Source organism: Panthera onca, chromosome E3 (assembly GCF_046562875.1).
Source record: "Panthera onca isolate mPanOnc1 chromosome E3, mPanOnc1 haplotype 2, whole genome shotgun sequence".
NCBI lineage: Eukaryota > Metazoa > Chordata > Mammalia > Carnivora > Felidae > Panthera > Panthera onca.
The window spans coordinates 19,551,692-19,572,781 of NC_138354.1; the positions used below are offsets into that span (position 1 = coordinate 19,551,692).

At 58.1% G+C, this 21,090-nt stretch overlaps 2 protein-coding genes across 3 annotated transcripts in view; one reads left to right on the plus strand and one right to left on the minus strand.

Annotated features, from left to right (window-relative positions):
• The window catches only part of ATP2A1 (ATPase sarcoplasmic/endoplasmic reticulum Ca2+ transporting 1), a 15,586-nt gene extending 7,445 nt beyond the window's left edge, over window positions 1-8,141 (plus strand). The window contains exons 10-23 of one of the 2 annotated variants that reach the window (XM_060648864.3): window positions 1,545-1,633; window positions 1,902-2,004; window positions 2,205-2,336; window positions 3,909-4,031; window positions 4,160-4,378; window positions 5,058-5,393; window positions 5,598-5,818; window positions 5,926-6,128; window positions 6,275-6,360; window positions 6,453-6,586; window positions 6,711-6,828; window positions 7,017-7,134; window positions 7,371-7,415; window positions 7,834-8,141. In XM_060648864.3, coding sequence (XP_060504847.1) covers window positions 1,545-1,633; window positions 1,902-2,004; window positions 2,205-2,336; window positions 3,909-4,031; window positions 4,160-4,378; window positions 5,058-5,393; window positions 5,598-5,818; window positions 5,926-6,128; window positions 6,275-6,360; window positions 6,453-6,586; window positions 6,711-6,828; window positions 7,017-7,134; window positions 7,371-7,375 — 1,887 coding nt within the window. In that variant the 3' untranslated portion in view covers window positions 7,376-7,415; window positions 7,834-8,141. The remainder of the gene's footprint in view (window positions 1-1,544; window positions 1,634-1,901; window positions 2,005-2,204; window positions 2,337-3,908; window positions 4,032-4,159; window positions 4,379-5,057; window positions 5,394-5,597; window positions 5,819-5,925; window positions 6,129-6,274; window positions 6,361-6,452; window positions 6,587-6,710; window positions 6,829-7,016; window positions 7,135-7,370; window positions 7,416-7,833) is intronic. The other variant, XM_081791718.1, reaches the window with a different exon arrangement.
• RABEP2 (rabaptin, RAB GTPase binding effector protein 2) lies at window positions 8,096-20,542 on the minus strand. Its single transcript, XM_060648870.3, has 13 exons — window positions 20,295-20,542; window positions 19,616-19,825; window positions 15,611-15,759; window positions 13,530-13,640; window positions 13,095-13,442; window positions 12,740-12,835; window positions 12,549-12,647; window positions 11,116-11,271; window positions 9,876-10,053; window positions 9,720-9,731; window positions 9,554-9,609; window positions 9,175-9,291; window positions 8,096-8,743 (listed from the first exon to the last, which is right to left on the minus strand). The coding sequence occupies exons 1-13, from the start codon at window positions 20,353-20,355 to the stop codon at window positions 8,642-8,644; spliced, it is 1,695 nt and encodes a 564-aa protein (XP_060504853.3). The 5' UTR covers window positions 20,356-20,542; the 3' UTR covers window positions 8,096-8,641.
• Between the last annotated feature and the right edge of the window lie 548 nt (window positions 20,543-21,090).

Genomic DNA, 21,090 nt, shown 5'->3' on the forward strand with positions numbered 1-21,090 from the left:
AGGCTGAGAGAGACCCCTCTGCTCACCCCACCTGCTAGAATGGTCCTCCATGGCCACACGAATCTTGAACAGCATTTCCTAAACCAGGGCTCTTAACCTTTTCTTTTTCTTTTCTCTTCTTTTCTTTTCCTTTCTTTCTTTTTTCTTTATTTACTTTTGAGAAAGAGAGAGAGAGAGAGAGAGCATGAGCAGGGGAGGGGCGGTGGTGGGGGATAGAGAGAGGGAAAGAAAGAGAATCCCAAGCAGTCTCCGCACTGTCCGTGTTCACGAACCACGAGATCATGACCTGAGCTGAAACCAAGAATCTGACGCTTTATCGATTGAGCCACCCAGGCTCCCCGGGCTCTTACTTTTTTCCGTACCTCAGACTCTTTGGCAGTATGGACAACAGTTGAAATGTAGAAAAGAAAATACATAGGATTCTGTTTAAAAAAATGCATCGGGTTACAGGGAAACCGGTGATTGCAATACAGTTACCAAAACATTTTAAAAACAAATTTGTGATTTGGTCACACACAGGCTTTGGAACTAACGCATTGAGTAGCAGGAAGCCGCGATGAGCAGAGATGCTTTTGTGAGGGTTCTGCAGCAATGCAGCGTGATGGGAAAGTATCTGTGATCACACTGGTGGCAAAGGCACGGCTGTTGCTAATACTGATGTGGTCCATTGCCTGCATTCATAATTAGAAGGAAATGCTCAATGTCAGAAAATAAGAGAGGTTTTTTGTTTTTTGTTTTTTGTGGGTTTTTTTGCCATCAAAGTTCACAGACCTCTTGGCAGAGGGTTGGGGTTGGGGGTCTCATTCATGGACCCCAGGCAGAGAACCCCGGCTCTAAGCAGAGTTCCGGGGGCTGGCATATCCAGGAAGAATATATTGTTCTGAGAATCGAGGGCCGTGCGGTCGGGCGAGGACAGCTGTACCCTTAGCTCCTTTGGGGACACCCACATGCTTGCTGGCACTTGGAAGCCTTGGAGAACGCTGACCGTCAAGAGGGTGGATTCCGCTTTCTTTAACCCAGAGTTTTGCAAACTTAACTTGACCACAGAACCGCTTTATCTCGGAACTCGTCTTTAGCCCCATCCTTTCCCCACTGGCTATAGCTCAGAGCAGGCTTGCTCCTCTCTGGGACCTTCCAGAGCCCAGGCTTCAAAGCCAGACCGCAGGCTTCTGCAACTGGGCTCCTGTCCTGTTCCCTAAAAATGAATTGATTGCCCTCATTTGAAAGTCTGGAGATGGCACAGGAAAATAACCTGACTTTCTGGCTCTTCCTGCAAAACTGGAAGATCTGGCCGCAAGCACCTTTTACCGTGCAGGTTGCTTTTTATTAACTGATCTGAAGGAGCCTCCAGTGGTGGCCTGCAGAAACCAATGACTTACCTTGGGGCCACTAACGCTGAACCCGGAGAATGGTGGCAAGGGAGTACCAGGAGAGGGGAGGCAAGCAGCCAGGAGTCTCCCATTAGTCTGTGAGCATGGGACAGGGCACTGGCCTTCGGGGATGGTGACAGTTAGACCTCTGTGCGCCTGCCCTTCTCCCTGTAGATGTTTATTATCGACAAGGTGGACGGAAACATCTGTGTCCTGAACGAGTTCTCCATCACTGGTTCCACTTACGCTCCAGAAGGAGAGGTGTAAGTCCCCCCAAAGCTCTCCCCTTAGCTTCTCGCCACCCCCCAGACACACACCCTCCACTTCTCTCCCTGGGGCCCTGCCTCTAGTTTCGTCCTTCTTCTCGTCTCCTCCTCTGCCCCAACCTTGTTCTCTCTCCCACCTGACCTCCATGTCAGTCGCCGTGTCCCTGACTGTCCCTCGCCGCTTTCCCCACGTTCTCTCTGCATCTCAGTCCCTGTTCTTCTCTCCCTGTCTCTTTTCCTTCCTTCCTCCCCGCCCCACTGCCAGCTTGAAGAATGATAAGCCAGTCCGCTCAGGGCAGTATGATGGGCTGGTGGAGTTGGCCACCATTTGTGCCCTCTGCAATGACTCCTCCTTGGACTTCAACGAGGTAACCTCTCCACGCCTGAGGCAGCCCCTCCACCCCCTTCCCACTGACTCAGGCCTCCTCAGCAGGCCACAGGGGAAGGGCCTGCCTTGTCCCGAGTCCTGGCCTGGCCTGGGTGGAAGGGGGACGGCGGGCGCGAGAGGTGGGAGCGAGGGGCCGGGAGCGCAGGGCACCTACTTGCTCTTCCTCCTCTGTCCTCTCAGGCCAAAGGTGTTTACGAGAAGGTGGGTGAGGCAACAGAGACGGCGCTCACCACCCTGGTGGAGAAGATGAATGTGTTCAGCACAGACGTGAGGAGCCTGTCAAAAGTGGAGCGGGCCAACGCCTGCAACTCAGTGAGTCTGGCGCTGCCTCCCGTGGGGCCCTCCTTCCCCCGGCTCGCACAGGCCAGGATCCAGGGAACCTCAGGACACAGAGGCCCCCGGTCCGGCCCGGCAGGGCCTTGTGCCCCATGCCGGGACCCCAGTCAGCACAAGCAGACGGCCTCTCCACAGCTTTCCTGGGCCAGGCTGGCTCTGGGTGGAACCTCCTGCCCCTGGACTTTCCACCACCAACTGCAGCGTCCCTGGATGGCACTTCCTCCTGCGTGTCCCTAGGTGGAAGGGACGGAGCTGGGCACACAAAGCACAAGCCCTCCATCGCGGTGCTTCCCCTTGTCCAGATGAACAAACTCCATTCTATGGATTAATATTTACTTAATGTGTATATCAGGTTCCTCTTCTATATTATGTTTTCAGCATCGCTCATTCCTTTTTTTTTTAAATGTTTATTTTTGAGAGAGAAAGATTATTTTTGAGAGAAATATTTTTTTTTAAATTTAAACGTTTATTTTTGAGAGACAGAGAGAGAGAGACAGAGACAGAGAGCATGAGCAGGGGAGGGGCAGAGAGAGAGGGAGACACAGAATCTGAAGCAGGCTTCAGGCTCCGAGCTGTCAGCCCAGAGCCCGACGCAGGACTCGAACCCACGGACTGTGAGATCATGACCTGAGCCGACGTCGGACGCCCAACTGAAAGAGCCACCCGGGCACCCCTTGAAAGAAATATTTTTAAAATGTTTATTTATTTTTGCATGTGTGCGCAAGCGGGGGAGGGGCAGAGAGAGAGGAGACAGAGCATCTGAAGTGCGCTCTGCACTGACAGCAGAGAGCCTGACGCAGGGGCTCAAACTCACGACCGGTGAGATCGAACCTGAGCCAAAGTCGGACATTTAACCGACCGAGCCACCCAGGCGCCCCTCACTCATTCTTTTTTCCTGTTTTTTTGTATTTGTAAAATGCTCATTGCTGCTTTAGTATAAGCATCAGCTTCTCTCTTATTTATTGTTACTGTCATTCCTGGTTTACTCTGAAGTGTCTATGATGCATCTGGTGAAAAAAAGCTCTCACTGATTTCGTGGAGTGCTTATGACAGCGTGCCAGGCTACTGGGTCTGCGTTGTCCGATGACACGTCTCTAGGAGCCCACGTGTAGTCATTTCCATTTGAATTAGTTAAGATTAAATAAAAGCAAAAACCCAGTTCTTCCCCTGCACTAGCCACGTTTTCCATGCCCAATAACCGTGCTCAACTGTGCCATGTTGGACGGGTCAGATTACAGAACATTCCCGTCATCACGGAAAGTTCTAAAGTTCTACCAGATCGTGCCATATTGTGCCCTCCTGTTTCTGCTGGGCTTTAAACTGGATGCTGTAAGGAGGTGGCCCCAGCAGCCTTGGAATTCTCTCCGTGTGTGCCGTAGGTACCAGACTGAGCTTCAGTCCGAGACAGCCTGGGAGCTGCTCTGACCTCCGGATCCTTTTTGACTGTGTTTTAAGGGGTCTGGGACTCTGGCCTTCAGGCACAACATCATCGTTCTGATTCCACCAGCCTCACGTCTGGCCTCTTCCTGTCTGTCTCCTCTCTCCCAGGTGATCCGCCAGCTAATGAAGAAGGAATTTACCCTGGAGTTCTCCCGAGACCGGAAGTCCATGTCTGTCTATTGCTCCCCGGCCAAATCCCGGGCTGCCGTGGGCAACAAGATGTTTGTCAAGGTCAGAAATCAGAATGTGCCTCGGTCCTCCTCTTCTTCCGAATCCCGAGGCCCTCTCCTATCCCTGCCCCCTGTCACTGTGCCCTGGAAGAAAGACAGTAGTCTCTGAGAGCCATTCTGGTCTCCTAGGGTGCCCCTGAGGGGGTCATCGACCGCTGTAACTACGTGCGAGTTGGCACCACCCGCGTGCCGATTACAGGGCCGGTGAAGGACAAGATCCTGTCCGTGATCAAGGAGTGGGGCACCGGCCGGGATACCCTGCGCTGCCTGGCCCTGGCCACCCGGGACACCCCCCCGAAGCGAGAGGAGATGATCCTGGATGACTCTGCCAGGTTCATGGAGTACGAGGTGAGCAGACGAAGCCTCCCGTCACCCCAGAGTCATCCGCCTCACCCCTGCACCGCCCCGGTCCTCTCCTACTTCGCACGGGCCCTAGAATCGCAGGACAGGACCTAGAATCTGAAAGAACCTTAGGAATCCCCTAGTCCAGTACTACTTTGCTTGTGATCATGGACCCGTGTGAAGTGAGGCGTGGCGCTTGCAGCCAGAACAGAGAGCCACTCGGTCACCGGGCATTCTCGGTTCTGCCGATGTGTTTCCAGCTGAGGTATTCCTGATTCGAGAAGCAGGGCATAGACCTGAATTCTGGCACAAGCGCCTTATCTTGCAGTGGACTGGCTCTCTCAATAGCACCAAAGTCCACTCCCTTCGTTTTCCAGACGGGACCCCTTGGCCCGGCAGGTAGCGTGGATTTGCTCAGAGCTGTAGACTGAGTGAGTGGCCCTCCTGAGGGCAGAAGCCACTGTCCTCTCAGCTCGAGTTCTTGCCCTGAAATGCACGCGGTCTGCCAGCGACGACGGGCTTGGCGGCGTCAGGCCTGCAGGCACATGTGTGAACAGGGAGGATCTCTTGCCCCTGGGCTTCTGAGGCGCCCCTGGGATTTACACACCGGGCCCAGGGTCAGCTTCCTCCCCGGCTCATTTTCCGAGTCCTTCCCCAACACTGTCGCTCTCTGCTGTCTCCCCAGACGGACCTGACATTTGTCGGCGTGGTGGGCATGCTGGACCCACCCCGCAAGGAGGTCACGGGCTCTATTCAGCTGTGCCGGGATGCCGGAATCCGAGTCATCATGATCACCGGGGACAACAAGGGCACAGCCATTGCCATCTGCCGACGAATCGGCATCTTTGGGGAGAACGAGGAGGTGGCCGACCGAGCCTACACCGGCCGGGAGTTTGACGACCTGCCCCTGGCGGAGCAGCGGGAGGCCTGCCGTCGCGCCTGCTGCTTCGCCCGTGTGGAGCCCTCCCATAAGTCGAAGATCGTGGAGTATCTGCAGTCCTACGATGAGATCACGGCCATGGTGAGGGGACGGCAGGGCTGCGCGGCGGGGCCCACGTGCATGGGCGAGGAGCAGTCTGCACAGAGTCCCCTGAGATGATGGTCTCGAGAGCTGGGGGCCCCGGGGGACTAAGTGGGGGCCCTGGCCAGATGCACAGGGGAGGGTCAACCCCGGAGGAGGGGTGTGTGCCAGGCTTCGCGTCCCACCTTCGCTTTCTCCCCTCAGACGGGTGATGGTGTCAACGATGCCCCTGCCCTGAAGAAGGCCGAGATCGGCATCGCCATGGGATCCGGCACCGCCGTGGCCAAGACCGCTTCTGAGATGGTGCTGGCCGACGACAACTTCTCCACCATCGTGGCTGCGGTGGAGGAGGGCCGCGCCATCTACAACAACATGAAGCAGTTCATCCGCTACCTCATCTCCTCCAACGTGGGCGAGGTGGTCTGGTGAGCGGCCAGGGAGGGCACCGCGGAGGAACTCAGGGCCGGGTGGGGGTGGGGGGCGACCCCAGGTCCAGAGGCAGGATGGACGTGTGACCCCCTCCTTCTGGCAGCATCTTCCTGACCGCCGCCTTAGGACTGCCTGAGGCCCTGATCCCTGTGCAGCTGCTATGGGTGAACTTGGTGACAGATGGGCTCCCGGCCACAGCCCTGGGCTTCAACCCACCAGACCTGGACATCATGGACCGGCCTCCCCGGAGCCCCAAGGAGCCCCTCATCAGTGGCTGGCTCTTCTTCCGCTACATGGCAATCGGGGGTGAGCAGGACGGGACCCCACAATCCCTCCCAACCCTCTGGGACACCTGCTCCCTGATGCAGCCAACCCGAGGGGCCCTCTTCCTCGACCAGCTGTTCATGGCCAGGAGCCCTCCTGACGCCTCCCCTCTCCCGTCTCTATCACAGGCTACGTGGGTGCGGCCACTGTGGGAGCGGCTGCCTGGTGGTTCCTGTATGCAGACGACGGGCCTCATGTCACTTACAGCCAGCTGGTAGGGAGGACAGAGGCGGAAGGAGGGTGAGGAGCAAGAGGGTGGCGTGGAGGCTTCTGTGGGATCCCAGCTCCTCAATCCTCCCCCTGCAGACTCACTTCATGCAGTGCAACGAGGAAAACCCCGACTTTGAGGGCGTGGACTGCGAGGTCTTTGAGGCCCCCCAGCCCATGACCATGGCCTTGTCTGTGCTGGTTACCATTGAAATGTGCAACGCTCTCAACAGGTGGGGCCTGCCCACCCACCCCTGCCACCTCCCACAGGCCACCGTGTCCTCCCTGTCCTCTCTCCACTCACCACTGCTTTCTTCTGCTGCCCCCCTCTGCCTCCACCCGGCCTCCGCCTCACAGCCTGTCTGAGAACCAGTCCCTTCTGCGGATGCCGCCCTGGGTGAACATCTGGCTGCTGGGCTCCATCTGCCTGTCCATGTCCCTGCACTTCCTCATCCTCTATGTCGACCCTCTGCCGGTGAGCCTCCTCCGCCAGGGGCCTTGCTCTGCCCCTCAGGGAGCCTTCGTAGGCTGGGGCACTGACGGAGGAGGGGAGGAGGGCGTCGGGCCCGGGTGGTTCCTCCCGGGGCTCTGGGCTGTCCCCTCCCTCCCGAGGGCAGCGCTGGTCCTCACCACCCCTGCCTGCCCCTCCCCCGCCCCCTCCAGATGATCTTCAAGCTCCGGGCCCTGGACTGCACCCAGTGGCTCATGGTCCTCAAGATCTCATTTCCAGTCATCCTGCTCGATGAGCTCCTCAAGTTCATTGCTCGGAACTACCTAGAGGGTAAGCCACGCCCCCCGCCTCCGCACCCTGTTCGCCCCTGGTCCCACACGGCCCCTCCCTCTGCGCTGCAAAGGCGCCTGCCCCCCCCCCCCCCTTCTCAGCTGGGTGCTCTGGCCCCTTCCCCGGGCCCCGACTCCCCTGCACCTGTGCAGGCACCCGCAGCCCCCTTAGCCCTCTTGGCCCTCCGCGCCCACCCGCGCCCTCCGTAACCGTCTCTCTGTCCTCTCTGGCCATAGGATAACCCGTTTCCCCCTCCTCCATCTCTTTGAACCGTGTCACAGGTATCGCCCCCCTCTCGCCCTCGCCCCTAGCTGCTGTGCCCCCCGCGCGTCCCCCTCTCCCCCTCGGTGGCGCCTGACGTCACTTGCGCTCGCTGCTCCACCTGGAGCCCCTGCTGCCACTGCCGCTGCCAAGCTTCCGGGGCCGGGCTGGCTGCTGCCCTCACTGTGAGGTCGGCGGCGCCCCGCCTCGGGCAGCTCGGTGCGTGCTGGGCTGGGCTGCGCTGCGCTGCGCTGGGCGCTGAGCTGTCTGCCCGGGCTACAGTGCTGGGGGGGAGTGGGCTCTGGGACACAGGTGAGTCCAGGGGGCTGGGGAGACCCTCCAGGTGAGTGTGCCAGGGGCCGGGGGGACACAGAGCCCGGGAGGGACTTTTCCCCTCCTCTCCCACCCCCTGCCTCATCCTTCCCTTTCTCCTTCCAGATCCAGAAGATGAAAGAAGGAAGTAATCAGTCCTTTTTGCCCCTTCTTCCCCGCCCTGATAGTGACGCATCTTCAGGCAGAGCTGTGGCACAGACTCCCACGTGCCCTCCCCGTCCCCCCACCCCCAACGTTTTTCTGTTTATAAACACCATGGTCCCTTTCACTTTTCCAACCCCCTCAACAACCCACCTTCCCTCCCTCCTGCTCTTGGAAAACCTCCCCTCCCCAACCCCACGGGGCTCGCAGGGACAAGGCGACGGACTGAGCTGAGCTGCTTATTTATTGAAAATAAATGACAGAAAAGTCTGGCCTTGCCTCTGTGCACATCTTGGGGCCTGGGTTGGGCCCCTGGGGACAAGCATCTTAGTGTCATGCGGTCCAGAGAGCAGCTGCCCGTCCCGGGGTGCGCGGGTGGAGGGACCCGTGGCCACGCGCCAGAGGCCCCCAGCTGCCGCTCACAGCTCGGCTGTGCGTCGGGGAAGCGATGTGGCTATTACTCTGGCTCAGGAGACGGCAGCAGGAGGACCAGGACCCAGGAGGCAGCATGGCAGCCAGGAGGCCGCAGGGCTAAGCCTGCACCTTTGGTTCCCGGAGGGGGCTGGGACTCCACCCGGGTGTCATCCTTGGGGGCAGGAGGCCAGCCACCCCTGGGAGGAGGCGCTAGAGAGACAGGGAAGCGGCGGCCCCGGCACCTCACCCCTAGGCTTGGAGAGGATGAAGACACTATCCCGAGACCCCCACAGCCCAGGCCTCTTGGTTCAGGAGTGGGGAAAGGCAGTCTCCCCCGGGGTGGGTGGGTGCTAGCCCCTCAGGTGTCCTTGATGTCCCTGATGTCCCTGAGGGGCGCCTCATCCATGATGCTGCGCACTTGCTCCAGACTCTCGGCCTGGCGGATCCGTTCTAGGCGCACCTGTGGGGCCCGGCGAGGCAGGAGAAGGGTGCTTGGCGGGGAAACGTAGCCCCCGCCCCCCCTGCCAGCCCTCCAAGGGGCGAGGGCCCGGGACCGGTACGCCCAGGCGCCCCATCTTCCCAACCCACAGTGAAAGTGGGTCTAGGGGAAGAAATGGGTCCTGACAGAGTGGCCTGATGCAGCGCGGGCTGGGCAGGTGGGGCTGACACAATATGCCACACGTGGCATGCCAGGCTCTGGGCCCAGGACTCCACGTGTCCAAAGACAGACGCACACAGCCTTCAATTTCTTTTGGGCAATAACTCAGAGGAGAGGAGGACGCCGGCCTCGGGAAGAGGAAGGGAACTCCCCTAATTGGAAGGCTGTCCTCGCAGGATCTAGAACAAGCCACCTGGATCATGCCAGCCTGATGGGAAGGGGACACACTGTACCTGCAGGGCCTGGGACAGTCGTACAAAATCCCTCTGCACCTGTTCACTGGTCTCGAGCTCAGCCTGCAGCCGCAGCACCTTGGCCCTCTGTTCTGAGAGGAGGTCTGTGAGCTGGGCCTGGGGGGACAGGACGCAGAGCTGGGGCTGGCACCAGATGGGACGGCGTGCGGCCAAGGAAACAAGATGCCTGGCCAGGGGTGTCCCTTCCACACCGTCCCTGACCCTGACCTCTTCTGTGAGGCCGGAGCCCGGTGGCTACCTCGGGGCCTTCCTGCCACCCGGCCTAAAGGCGACAGAAAGGGCGGGAGAGGCCGGCGGGGGTCTCCACGCTGCCGCCCCTCCCGCCGTCACGGAGTCTGGCCCCGGAGTCCAGCCTCACCTTGCTCTGTTCCTGCTGGATCCGCTCCATCTCCGTCCTCAGGCTGCACAGGGAGGCTGGGAAGTCAGGCAGGGGCCGGACGTCAGGCCCGCACCCTCCCTGCCCTGCTCCTCCCCCCCCCCCCCCCCCCCCCCCCCGCCCGGGCCAGGCTCCAGCCCATACTCACCCTCCATCACCTCTGCATGGAAAGGAAAAAAGAGAGGTCAAGGCTTGTTCTTACGTGGTCTCCTCTCTCTCCCCATCTGCTGCCCGGGTGCTCCCCTGTGGGGAGGTCAGCCTCCCCGGGGGCGAGGCCGGGGCGGCTCCCCTCCTCCGCCCTCACCTGTCTCCTCCCGCTGCACCCTCAGCTGGCCCTCCAGGCTGGCCCTGGCCGCAGTCTCCTCCTCCAGCGCCTCCCGGAGCGTCACGATCTCAATCCGGAGGCGCTCAGCCTCGTGCTCCCGGGCCTGCTGCTGGGCCCGCGCCTCCTGCCTCGTGTGGTGCACCAGCTGCTGCAGCTCCTGCAAGGGAGGCCGGTCACCTGCCCGGCGGGCCAGCAGCCCGATGGGGACGGGGCGGGGAAGGGGACAAAGGAACGGAGGGAGGGAACTGAAAAGGGGAAAGGACCCCATGGCCGCTCCCAAGGAGAGTGGACGGACAGAGCCGGCAGTGAACACGTTACAGCGGCCACACCGCCAGGGCTGGAGGGACCCGCCGGCACGGCGCTGAGGGAAGAAAGTTCCCGAAAATTGCCTAGAGCGGGACACCGTTTTGTAACGCTCAGAAAACAAAAGCACTGCGCTATTTGGACAGACGCGCATGTAGAACAACAAAAATGATACCAAAAGAGAGCAAGAGAACGACAGGGGATCCACCAGGATCTCAGAGACACTGAGAGTCCCCCACAGTCCCATGAGGACACCCAGTTGTAGGATTACCCTCAGTTCAATCAAAGGTCAGGACGGCAGAAACTGAACCCAGGGGCTTACGGGGGCGCACGGAAGGAGGCAGAGGCCGTAGCTCTCAGGGTGGGCAAGGGTTCCGGGTGACCTTCAGGTTCCTAATGAACTCGGTCCACAGAGCCACGCACAACTTGGCGAACACAGTCAACGAACACAGCTTGGTAATAAACCAAGATGACGATGAATTCAGTTTTGTGGCTCTCACTTGAAAATAACAAACCAGGGGTGCCTGGGTGCCTCAGCCGGTTAGGCGTCCAACTTCAGCTCAGGTCGTGATCTCACAGTTCGTGAGTTCGAGCCCCACATCGGGCTCCGTGCTGACAGCTCGGAGCCTGGAGCCTGCTTCAGGTTCTGTGTCTCCCTCTCTCTCTGCCCTCCCCCACTCTCGCTCTGTCTCTCTCTCTCTCTCTCTCAAAAATAAACATTAAAAAATTAAAAAACAACAACAACAACAACAACAGTCAAATCACTGCCTCCTTCACGTCAAGCGCTCTGCAACTCATCTTCTCTTTACACCGAGGCTGGGAAGGGGGTATGGTCCCAGGCCAATGCTCTGCTATGCGTGGAGGATAAGGGCCAGCAGGGTGGCCCCCGGGCTGTCAGCACCCACACTCCCCTTACCGGCACCAAGCTGGGCAGTGACTCCTCGTGACCCTCATCCTGCTCCAGGCCCCGGGGGGCTGAAGACAGCGGCTGCTCGGCCCGGAGTCCTTGGTTTTCCTCAGTCAGCCGCTTTACCTCGTGGCTCAGGCACTTGTGTGATGTGGCCAGCTCTGCCTGGGGATGCATAGTCAGTAGGAGGGGGATGAGGGGGACAGGGTGTCGCCAGAGCCCCGTGAGGCCAAACCCTGACCCCCCCCTCCTGACACCCTCTGCTGCTGAGAAAGGAAGAAGCACCCTTTATTAAGTGCCTTTGGCGCCCAAGCTTCTTATACACTCTTCTTTTAATTTTTTTTTTTGAGAGAGCATGAATGGGAAGGGGCAGAGAGAGACAGAGAGACAGGCAGACAGAATCCCTAGCAGGCTCCGCACCATCAGCACAGAGCCCGATGTGGGGCTCGAACTCACAAACCGTGAGATCACGGCCAGAGCCGAAATCAGGAGTCAGATGCTCAACCGACCGAGCCACCCAGGCATCCCCTTTATACACCTGCCTCGGTGGCTTGGAGGTCACAAGTGGCGGGCCACCTCGAGTGTTTTATTTGGTCCGTACTTTTTTTTCGTTGTTTTTAAGCTTCAATTAGGTGCCAACTTTAGGGGCGCCTGGGTGGCTCAGTCGGCTAAGTGTCTGACTTCAGCTCGGGTCATGATCTTGCGGCTCATGGGTTCGAGCTCCCTGTCAAGCTCTGTGCTGACAGCTTGGAGCCTGGAGCCTGCTTCGGATTCTGTGTCTCCCTGTATCTCTGCCCTTCCCCCACTTGCGCATGCACACGCGCGCGCGCTCTCTCTCTCAAAAATAAACGTTAAAAAAGTTTTTTTTAATTAGTTGTCAACTTTAAACGTCAGGAGACAGCACGCAAATACCCAGGCTTCTGGCTTCTCTTGACAAATCAGAAAACCTGGCAGCACCGAGCCCGCATTCCCATGTGGCTCCGGTCACAGAGCCGAGGGGCAGCGGCGCCCTTTGCGGTCCTCTCGGCTCGGCCACAGCGCGCCTTCCTGTCTACACCTGGCCCAGGAGAATCATGTACGTTTCCCGGCTGGGCTCGGGGAGTATCCGGTTCTGCAAGCCTTGCTTTTAAGCCGCACGACTGTGCACGCCAGGTCCCACCATCTCGATTTCAAGGAGCCGAGGCAGAGGCTCCAAGCTCGTGGGGTCAGCTCAGGATCACCGAGCTGGTGCGTGGGGGGCCCCGTGCGAACGCAGAACCCTTGCTCTGACCGCAGCGCCCGGTGCCCTGGAAACCCTTCGCGCGCCCGACCGACACCAACTCCAGGGCACAGCCTGAGCCGCCGGGGGGCGGGGCAGGACAGGTGTCTTGACCTTTCCACGTGCCCCTCTCGGCCAATCCCCGTCACACTCCTCTCCCTCGTGCCCGGCCCCCAGCCCTCACCATCTGCAGCTGAACCCGCTCCTGGGCCTGGCTCACGGTCCCCTGCAGGGTCCGCAGCAGCTGCTCTGAGTTCTGGACCTGGGCCAGGAGCACTTGCATCTGTGGGTGGAAGGAGGTGAGGGTGAGGTCGGGGCCGGGAGGCAGGCCGCCGCCGGGGGGCCCTGCCGGGGCCGCGGCAGAGCGGGGCCCACCTGCTTGGCGCAGTCCTCGTTGCTCCGTCTCAGACCCTCCTGCAGCTCGTCCCGCTCTCGGCTGATGCTCTCCAGGTCCTTCTGCAGCTGCCGGCCCTGCCACGGATGCCGCCTCGGTCTCAGCCTCCGAGCGGAGGCCTGCCCTCCTCACCATGCCCCTCGGGCCTGCCTTCTCCATCTCGGTGGGGTGAGGGTCGGGGGGTGGGGGGGCATCTCTCAACCGGCCACCCTGCCTCTGTTGCCTGAGCCCCAGTTCGAGCTCCAGGGGTGGACACAGGGGGTGCCCGGGGAGCATCCGGGGAAGGGGGAGGTGGATGCGAGCGCGTGGGCAGGCCGCTCCGCCCCCTCCACTCACCTCCATTTGCAGCTGCTCCCACTGGTTGTCCGGGACGAGCTGGTAACCAGGAGGGGGCAGGTAGATGCCCTCGGGGACCAGGGTGCCCGTGGACACCAGAGAGGCGGTCTCTTCCTGCTCGGGGCTCAGGCCCTGGCGGCTGCGGGGCAGGGACGTGCTGCCGGCCCCGCCACCGAGGGAGAAGGAAGAGATGGAAGCGCTATCGTCACAGTTGTGGGCGAAGGCTTCGGCCGCCGCGCCCCCGTCTCCACTCAGCTCCTCGAGAGGCTCCAGCGGGGGCGACGGGTCCCGGGACAGGGGCAGCAACTCCGCGGAGCCGTGTAAGGAGGGGGGAGGCCGGGGCCGTCTCTAGGGGAAGGGGCAGGGAAGAGGCTGGGGGGCCGGGGTCCTGCGGCGCCCCCTCTTCCCGCAGCAACCCCCCGGCCGCCCCCTCACCTGGATCTCTTGAATGAGCTCCTCCGCCCTGAGCAGTTTCGCCTTCAGCTCCTCAATCTCCTGCTCCATGGGCAGCACGATCTCCCGAAGCTTCTCCGAGTCCTCATGGGCCTGGAGGAAGGGAGGTTGGGCAGCAGCCGTCCCCCTCCCGACTACTGGACCCCTAGGGTCTGTTCTGAGCCTTCTCTCCAAGCTCGTCAGCCCTTCTAATCCTCCCAAGAGGGTGCCGGGCCTCCCCATTTTAAAGAGAAAAACACAGAGGCTCCGGGAGCTTATGCGACTTGCCCAGGTCACACGGCAGGTAAAGAAGCCAAAGTCGCGACTATCTTCCTGGTACCCACTCGCTCATTCTCTCCTTCCCCGACATCCATTTTCAGTTGTTTCTTTTATCACAGAAGCTTGCATTTATAGTTGGGCGCGTGCCCTAAATCCTACAACACCATCCACATTTCTCACCTTCCCTGTAACTAAGCATGGCCAAGTTCCAGCAAAGGAGATGTAAATGCAAACTTCCAGGGCAACTCCTTAAAGGGAGAGGGTGGGCTTTTCTTTACTCCTCCCCCTCCTCCTCGCCGGGTAGAATGTGGACATAATGGCTGGCACTCCAGCAGTCATCTTGGGCCATGAGGCAATAAGCTACCTACGGCAAGACAGTAACCTAAAAGGAATCTGGGTTCCTAGTGACCTGTTGACCTGGCATCAGTCCTAGAATGTCTACCTGTGGACTGTAAGGAAAATAAATTTCTATCTTATTTAAGCCACTGTTGGTTTGGGTTTTCAAATTTCATCCTAACTTGTACGTCCTTTAGTCCCATCACCCCCACATTGCTAGCAATTTCTTTTTGGTCTGCTTTCAGGTTTGGGATCCTGCTGAACCTGCACAGCCAAGGCAATGGTCTCTGGCCATCTCTGAATGTCACACAGGCTCCTCTATCCAAATACAGCCAAATCTGAACCACTCACGACAACATTTCTCCTCCTCTGGGCTTTAGGTCACCTACCCAGCTGTCCAAGACTGAAATCTGCCGGTTACCCATCCTCTTCCAATCCATGCCATTTCTGCCTCTTGAATCACTCAAAATCCTGTCTCAAGCAAGCTCAGCTTAACCCTCCAAATCCCTTGCGGGAACAGTTGCAACAGGCCGGGGAGGCCCGCGTGGCCCAGACAAAACACTTCGGTCCCATCTGAAGCCCGGGAGTATACGCTGTGCAGATGCCATGCGTTGGGTGGACGACGGCAGGACGCAGGAGGCGGGCCGGGGCTGAACTGCCATGTCTCTAGGCCCCCTGTGCTTCTGCTCACCGCACCAGGCCTCCACCCTGCAGAGCCCTCTCCCTCACCGCCCTGTGTAACTGCTCCCCAGCAACACTCGAGCACGAGCAGCAGCCTCTGCCTGCAAGCCGTGCGTCACAAGCCTCCTTTCTTGGACTCCTATTTTGATTTTGTCTTTCTACCCAGGCCGGTTACTACACTTCCCGAGCCTCAGTTTCCTCGTGCATGAAATGAGGGAACGATGCGAATTTGCTTTGAAAGATCAGCAAATCAGCTCCCACCCCCTGTTAATGACACCAGTAGTAATGGGGGGGGGGGGGGGCGATGCGCCGTAGAGATTAAGAACAAAAACCAGACCGCCTAGACAAACATTTTAGAACCAGACTGCCTAGGTTTTGAAATTCCCACTCTGCTTTTTTTATGCGCACAGCCTGGGGAGACCCACTGAACTCCTTCAAACCTCACCTTACTCATCTGTGAAATGGGTCTAACGGAGCTCTCTTTCAGGGGAAAGACGGGGTCTGGCCCGCAGTTATCACAGTGCCTTGTGTGTGAAAGCTGTCCTGAAGTGTCAGCTCCCTTCCGCCTACACGATCTCCTTCATTTTGGAAGTAAACAAACCTGGCCAGCCCTCCAGAAAGTGGCAGGGCCAGGACCTTGCCAAGTCTGGAGCCAGTACATGCCACACCCAGAATTATGACTGGGTGCCCTGCTCCCAACGATCTGCCCGACAATCCCTGTGCCCCGTGGTCACCTTGACTGCCTCAACATCTTTCTATATCCCGGGGCCGGGGGAGGTCACCCCAACCTTTTCCATCTGCTTCTCCAAGGAGTCCAGGGGGTGAGCCCGGGACAGCAGCTGCTTCAGGCGCCCCAGCTCCCGCTCCTTCTCCTCACAGTCCTGCTGCTGCTGCTGCTTCAGAGAAGTGATCTGGGCTTCATAGCTGCTGATGGAGTCTGGAGGGGCAGGAAGGGCAGCGGAGAGGGAGGGTCAGCGCGCTGGCCCTCCCTGGGGGTGAGGAGGGGGTGCTCTATCACTGCTGCTCTCTGCGAGGCAATTCACCGCAGCGATGGAGACTGTGGGCTCTGTGGACAGACGGCCCCGGGTCGTGAGCCTCTGCGCCGGGGTCCTCTGCCGCAAAGCGGGGACACTACGATTACCCCGCTGGGTTATCAAATGAAATGACACCTGGAAGGTGTTCAGCCCTCCTCCCGGTGCATAACAAATGCTGAAGAGACGATATCTACTCCTGTTAATATGTACCAATAACGATCAACCTCCAACGACAGTAGTACGTTCTTACTCTGGACCAGACTCCGCGTGGGGCTCTGGAACTAGAGAAACGAATCGATCACAAACCCGGACGCCAGAAGCCCACGTTCCGACGGGGAAGGAAGCTGCGGAAATAGTGACAAAGCAGCGGGAGAACATCCCCAAGAAGACCACTCCGGGGTTTGCGGATCCTAGAGCACGGAGCTCTTCACTCCGCCTGCCTGGCCACGAGAGGACACCAGCAGGTGGCGGAAAGAAGGACACATTAGCACAGCACCGGTGCAAGCAGAGGCTCAGAAGTGGGAAAGTAGATGGTGTATCGGGGGCACGGTGGGCATGTCGCAAGAGCTGGGGTGAAGGCCCCCGCAGAGACGTGCTGGAAAGCGGGGACAGGGTGGCAGGGCATGGCTCTTGAGACCGTGCACGCCCTACCAAAGGGTTCGGATTTATCCTACAGGTCAGTGGGAGGTAGAGGTGATGGTGGGTGGAACGGGGCCACTTTTTAATTTTTTTTTTTTTTTAAGCGTTTTTTAAAAAGGCTTTTTAAAAACCTTTTATGTGAGGGGCGTCTGGGTGGCTCTGTCAGTTAAGCGTCCGACTTCGGCTCAAGCCACGATCTCACAGTTCGTGAGTTCGGGCCCCGCGTCGGGCTCTGTGCTGACAGCACGGAGTCTGCTTGGGATTCTCTCTCTCTGCCCCTCTCCGACAAAAAAAATAAACTTAAAAAAAAAAAAAAGTACTTAACTCAGAGCCTGGCCCACAGTAAGTGCTCAATAAACGTTAACTAGGATGATGATCGTGACCGTGACAACTACAGGTGTGCCCCACTTTTCAAAAGTTCACATTATACCACTTTGTTTTTACAATAATCCTACATTACTACCTGCTTTTACCAGGAGAAATCAAAGATTTTCACTTTTACAAAAAATAAATAAATAAAACAGACAAAAAGTGAAAACAGCGTGTAGTGTTTGTTTTACAGGGATCCGTGGCAGAGGCAGCACATATCCGGAACAGCAAGAGTGGCCCCAGCAAGCTCCCAGGGCACTACACTCAGCCTCTGGGGGCATCAAAGCTTCGAACTGTGTCTATGGTCACCCGTGCTTTTATCTCCATTTATTTTGGGCATTCATTAGCCAAACGTCTCCTACAGGATCAGAAAAACCTGAGGGGGGCTATTTTTTGGGTCTGGGACCACTCGAACAATTTTCCACGTCAATTAATGGTAATTGTTTCTTCACTTTACATGCTATTTTGGCTTAGAAAATTTCCATTGGAATACTCTACTTTTATATAGTGGGGGAAACCTGTATTATCATATTTAGGACACCCTTGGTTTCTCTTATACAGACAGGAAGTTTTATTTTTTATTGTTTTTAATGTTTATTTATATTTGGGAGAGAGAGAGAGACAGAGAGACAGAGCATGAGTTAGGGAGGGGCAGAGAGAGAAAGGGAGACACAGAATCCGAAGCAGGCTCCAGGCTCTGAGCTGTCAGCACAGAGCCTGACACGGGGCTGGAACTCACAAACCGCGAGATTATGACCTGAGCCAAAGTTGGACACCCAACTGACTGAGCCACCCAGGCACCCCTCTTTTATTTTTTACTTACTTATTTTTTTTTTAAATGTATTTATTTTAGTAATCCTATACCCAACGTGGGGTTCAAACAACCCTGAGACCAAGAGTCACATGTTCTAGGGCACCTGGATGACTCGGGTGGTTAAGCGTCTGATTCTTGGTATGGGCTCAGGTCATGAGCTCACAGTTCCTGCAATCAGATCGGGCCCTGAGTTGGGCTCTGTGCTGAAAGCACGGAGCCTGCTTGGGATTCTCTGTCTCCTTCCCTCTCTGCCCCTCCCCAACTCGCTCTCTCTCTCTCCCAAAAGAAATAAATGAACTTCAAAAAAAAAAAAGTCACATGTTCTACCAACGGAGTCAACCAGGTACCGTGGAAGTTTCTTTTATTATTCTTTAAAAAATTTTTTGATGTTTACATTTCGAGAGAGAGAGAGAGCACAAAAAAAGGGGGACACAAAATCTGAAACAGGCTCCAGGCTCTGAGCTGTCAGCAGAGAGCCTGACATGGGGCTCAAACTCACGAACCATGCACGAGATCATGACCTGAGCTCAAGTTGGACACTTAACCAACTGAGCCACCCAGGCACCCATCCAGGTATCATGGAAGTTTCTTTTAAAATAAACGTATGCATGGCGCCTGGGTGGCTCAATCAGTTAAGCATCTGACTCCTGATTTCAGCTCAGGTCATGATCTCATGTTTCGTGAATTCACGACCCGTTGCTGTCAGTGTAGAGCCTGCTTGCGATCCTCTCTCTCCCTCTCTTTCTCTCTGTCCTTCCCCTGCTCTGGCTCCCTCTCTCTCTCAAAAAAATAAGCAAACTTAAATAAATGTATGCAAGTTTTTACAAAACGGTCTATCTAAAGAACGAATACTAAGTAGATGACAGAGTAGGTTGTATGAGACAGCCATGGCACACAGGTGCTATGTGGACGCCTGAAATGCAGGAAGTACGGCCCCAGAGAAGTCTGGAGCCAGCAGTGGTTGTTAGAAAAGGAAATGACTCGGTGAGATGGGAATTTTAGGAAGTTTACTCTGGAAGCCAATGTCAAGGCCAGACTATAGAGTTGGACCTGTGAGAAGGCCGGGGCACCATCCAGGGGAGCTGTCAAGAGCTTCACTCCAGCAGGGGCCACAGAAGCAGAGGGGTGGGACAGGGCTGGAGACTATTTCAGAGACTCTGGACTCAGACTAGAGGACAAGGGGGAAATAAGAACAGAGGTTGGCAGGGGTGCACCTGGGTGGCTCAGCCGGGTAAGCATCCAACTCCCGCTCGGGTCATGATCTCGCGGTCCGTGAGTTCGAGCCTTGTGCCGCTCTGTGCTGACAGCTCAGAGCCTGGAGCCTGCTTTGGATTCTGTGTGCCCCCCTCTCTCTGCCCCTCCCCCACTCATGCTCTGTCTCACTCTCTCAAAAATAAATAAACGTTAAACAAAAATTAAAAAAAAAAAAAAAAAGAACAGAGGCTGGAAGATCTGGGGCCCGGTGAGCTGGTGCATCTCAAGTACAGAGAATGGGAGGCAGGGAGGGAAGTCTGAACATGTGTGAGACAGTGCAAATGTAGGGGTGCTTGAGGAAGGAAGGAAACCGGAGGGTTAGACTCACAGAGACTGGGCCCAGAGAGGAGTCTGAAGCCCAGGGGCTTACATGAGGCCGGTTCCAGGAACTGAAAAGTTGCTCATCTTCAGGGTTGATCAGTCATCGGTGAGGGACAAGAAATGACACCAGGCAAGGGTACAGGCAGAGGCTCGGAGCTAAAGTTAGTGAAGTCACAGAACTGCTTCTAGCACAGGCAGGACCTCTATCCAAATCAGAAAGGGGGACCCCTTCCTCTGGGCCCTTAGGCCTGTCCTGTGCTCGGCAGCCGTGCTAACCTACCCACAGCTTATCTACCCCTTTCTTGTCATGCATTTCCCTCTTAGGGGGCCGCCAGGGAGTCTGGGAAGAGTCCCTGCCTCACCTTTCAGGATGGCCTGCAGAGAAGCCACCTCCTCTTGGCACTGCCGCTGCACTGCAGCCACAGCCTCCGCCTTCGTGCTCTCGCTCACCTCCGCCACAGCCTTCATGGTCTCCATTTCTGCCAGGGCGCCTGCCAGCTCCGCCCGAAGCCGGCCAAGCTCCTCTGACTCGGCCTCAGCCTTCGCGCCCTCCTGGGAATGGGGGTCCGGCGCTGTAGAGGACAGGGGTCAACTTCTTTTCCCATCACTCCCACGTTCCCCATACCCCAGACTACGAAATCTGCAAGTCCTGCCACCTAGTACCGCAGCCGCGATCCTCGCACCTTCGCCTGGCCCCGCCCCGCTCCCGACCCCGCCTCTTCCTCCGCCTCCTTCTCACCTCGTCGTGCCACGTGCTGCTTGGAGCCCCGCCCACCCCACCCCCCCTCTTTTTCCAGGCTAGACCCCTCCCTTCCAACGGCCCCGCCCCTCCCCTCCCCGAACCCCACCTTTCACCTGCCACTGCCCCGCCAGACCACGCCCCCTCCTCCGGTGGCCGCAGGCCCCGCCCCCTCTCTCTCCCGGCGGCGTGGCCCCGCCCCTTTCTCCAGGCTCCCCTCACCACCCCCGTCCCCCGGCTCCGAGCTCGGCCCCGCCTCCGGTTCCGTCGCCCCTCGCGTGCATGGACGCGCCCTCACGTACCGGCCCCCTGTTGCTGTCGCCGGCCATCCTCGCCCGCGACCGCCGGCGCAGCTGCCGCCATCGCCTCCGCGCAAACGGCGGGTTCCAGCACTCCCTGGTGACGGCGCTCACCCCTTCCGGGTCCCCTCGGCTGTTTCCGGATCCGCTCGGCTGTTTCCGGATCGGCCCCGGGCTCCAGGCCCAGGCCGCAGCTGGAGGTTGATTGCCGAGCCTGGGCCGAAGATTTCCGAGCCGGAGCCCGGCCGCGGCTCCAGGCCCCGCCCCTCCCCGCCTTCTTTCCTGGGCAGCGATGTTCGAGAAGGGCGCTTGTCCTTCAAACCCCGAAGTTCTTTCATCAGAGGTCTTCTGGCTTTTCCGCGTGACCTTGGAAACTCTGCTCAAGTTACACCTCCTCGGAGACGCCCGCCGGCCTCAGCCTAAAGAAGGCGAAGCTCTCGCGGTGTCTCCCGAGTCCCGCAGCCAGCCCCTAGATGGGCCCCTGGTCCCCTGCTGCCGATGCCTGGCTTACGTTACAGCGAATTGTAATGTACCCCCTGCCTGTACCTCCGCGGCAGGGCTGGGTCAGCTTAACTTTTCTGGGCGCCGGGGTCCCCTTATCCGTTGGAGAAGTCAGAACCTTCCACGTCCCCACCCCCACCTTGATACTCAACCATTAATCCCCCTTCTAATCCCCCTCCCCCCTGCCAGTGCCTCGCAAATCCCTCTCCTCCCTGGGCCACTGGCCTAAATCAAGGTCTCTTTATCTATGAACTTGGCCACCGGCGACCTGACATCTTCCCTTAGACGGTGACGGGTG

Coding starts and splice junctions, on each gene's coding strand:
- RABEP2 (XM_060648870.3), bottom strand. CDS start 20,355: ATGGCGGCAGCTGCGCCGGCGGTCGCGGGCGAGGATGGCCGGCGACAG. Junction 12,836..13,094: donor GGGAGCAGCTGCAAATGGAG/GTGAGTGGAGGG, acceptor CATCCGTGGCAG/GGCCGGCAGCTGCAGAAGGA. Junction 10,054..11,115: donor CACTGCCCAGCTTGGTGCCG/GTAAGGGGAGTG, acceptor CCTCCCTTGCAG/GAGCTGCAGCAGCTGGTGCA.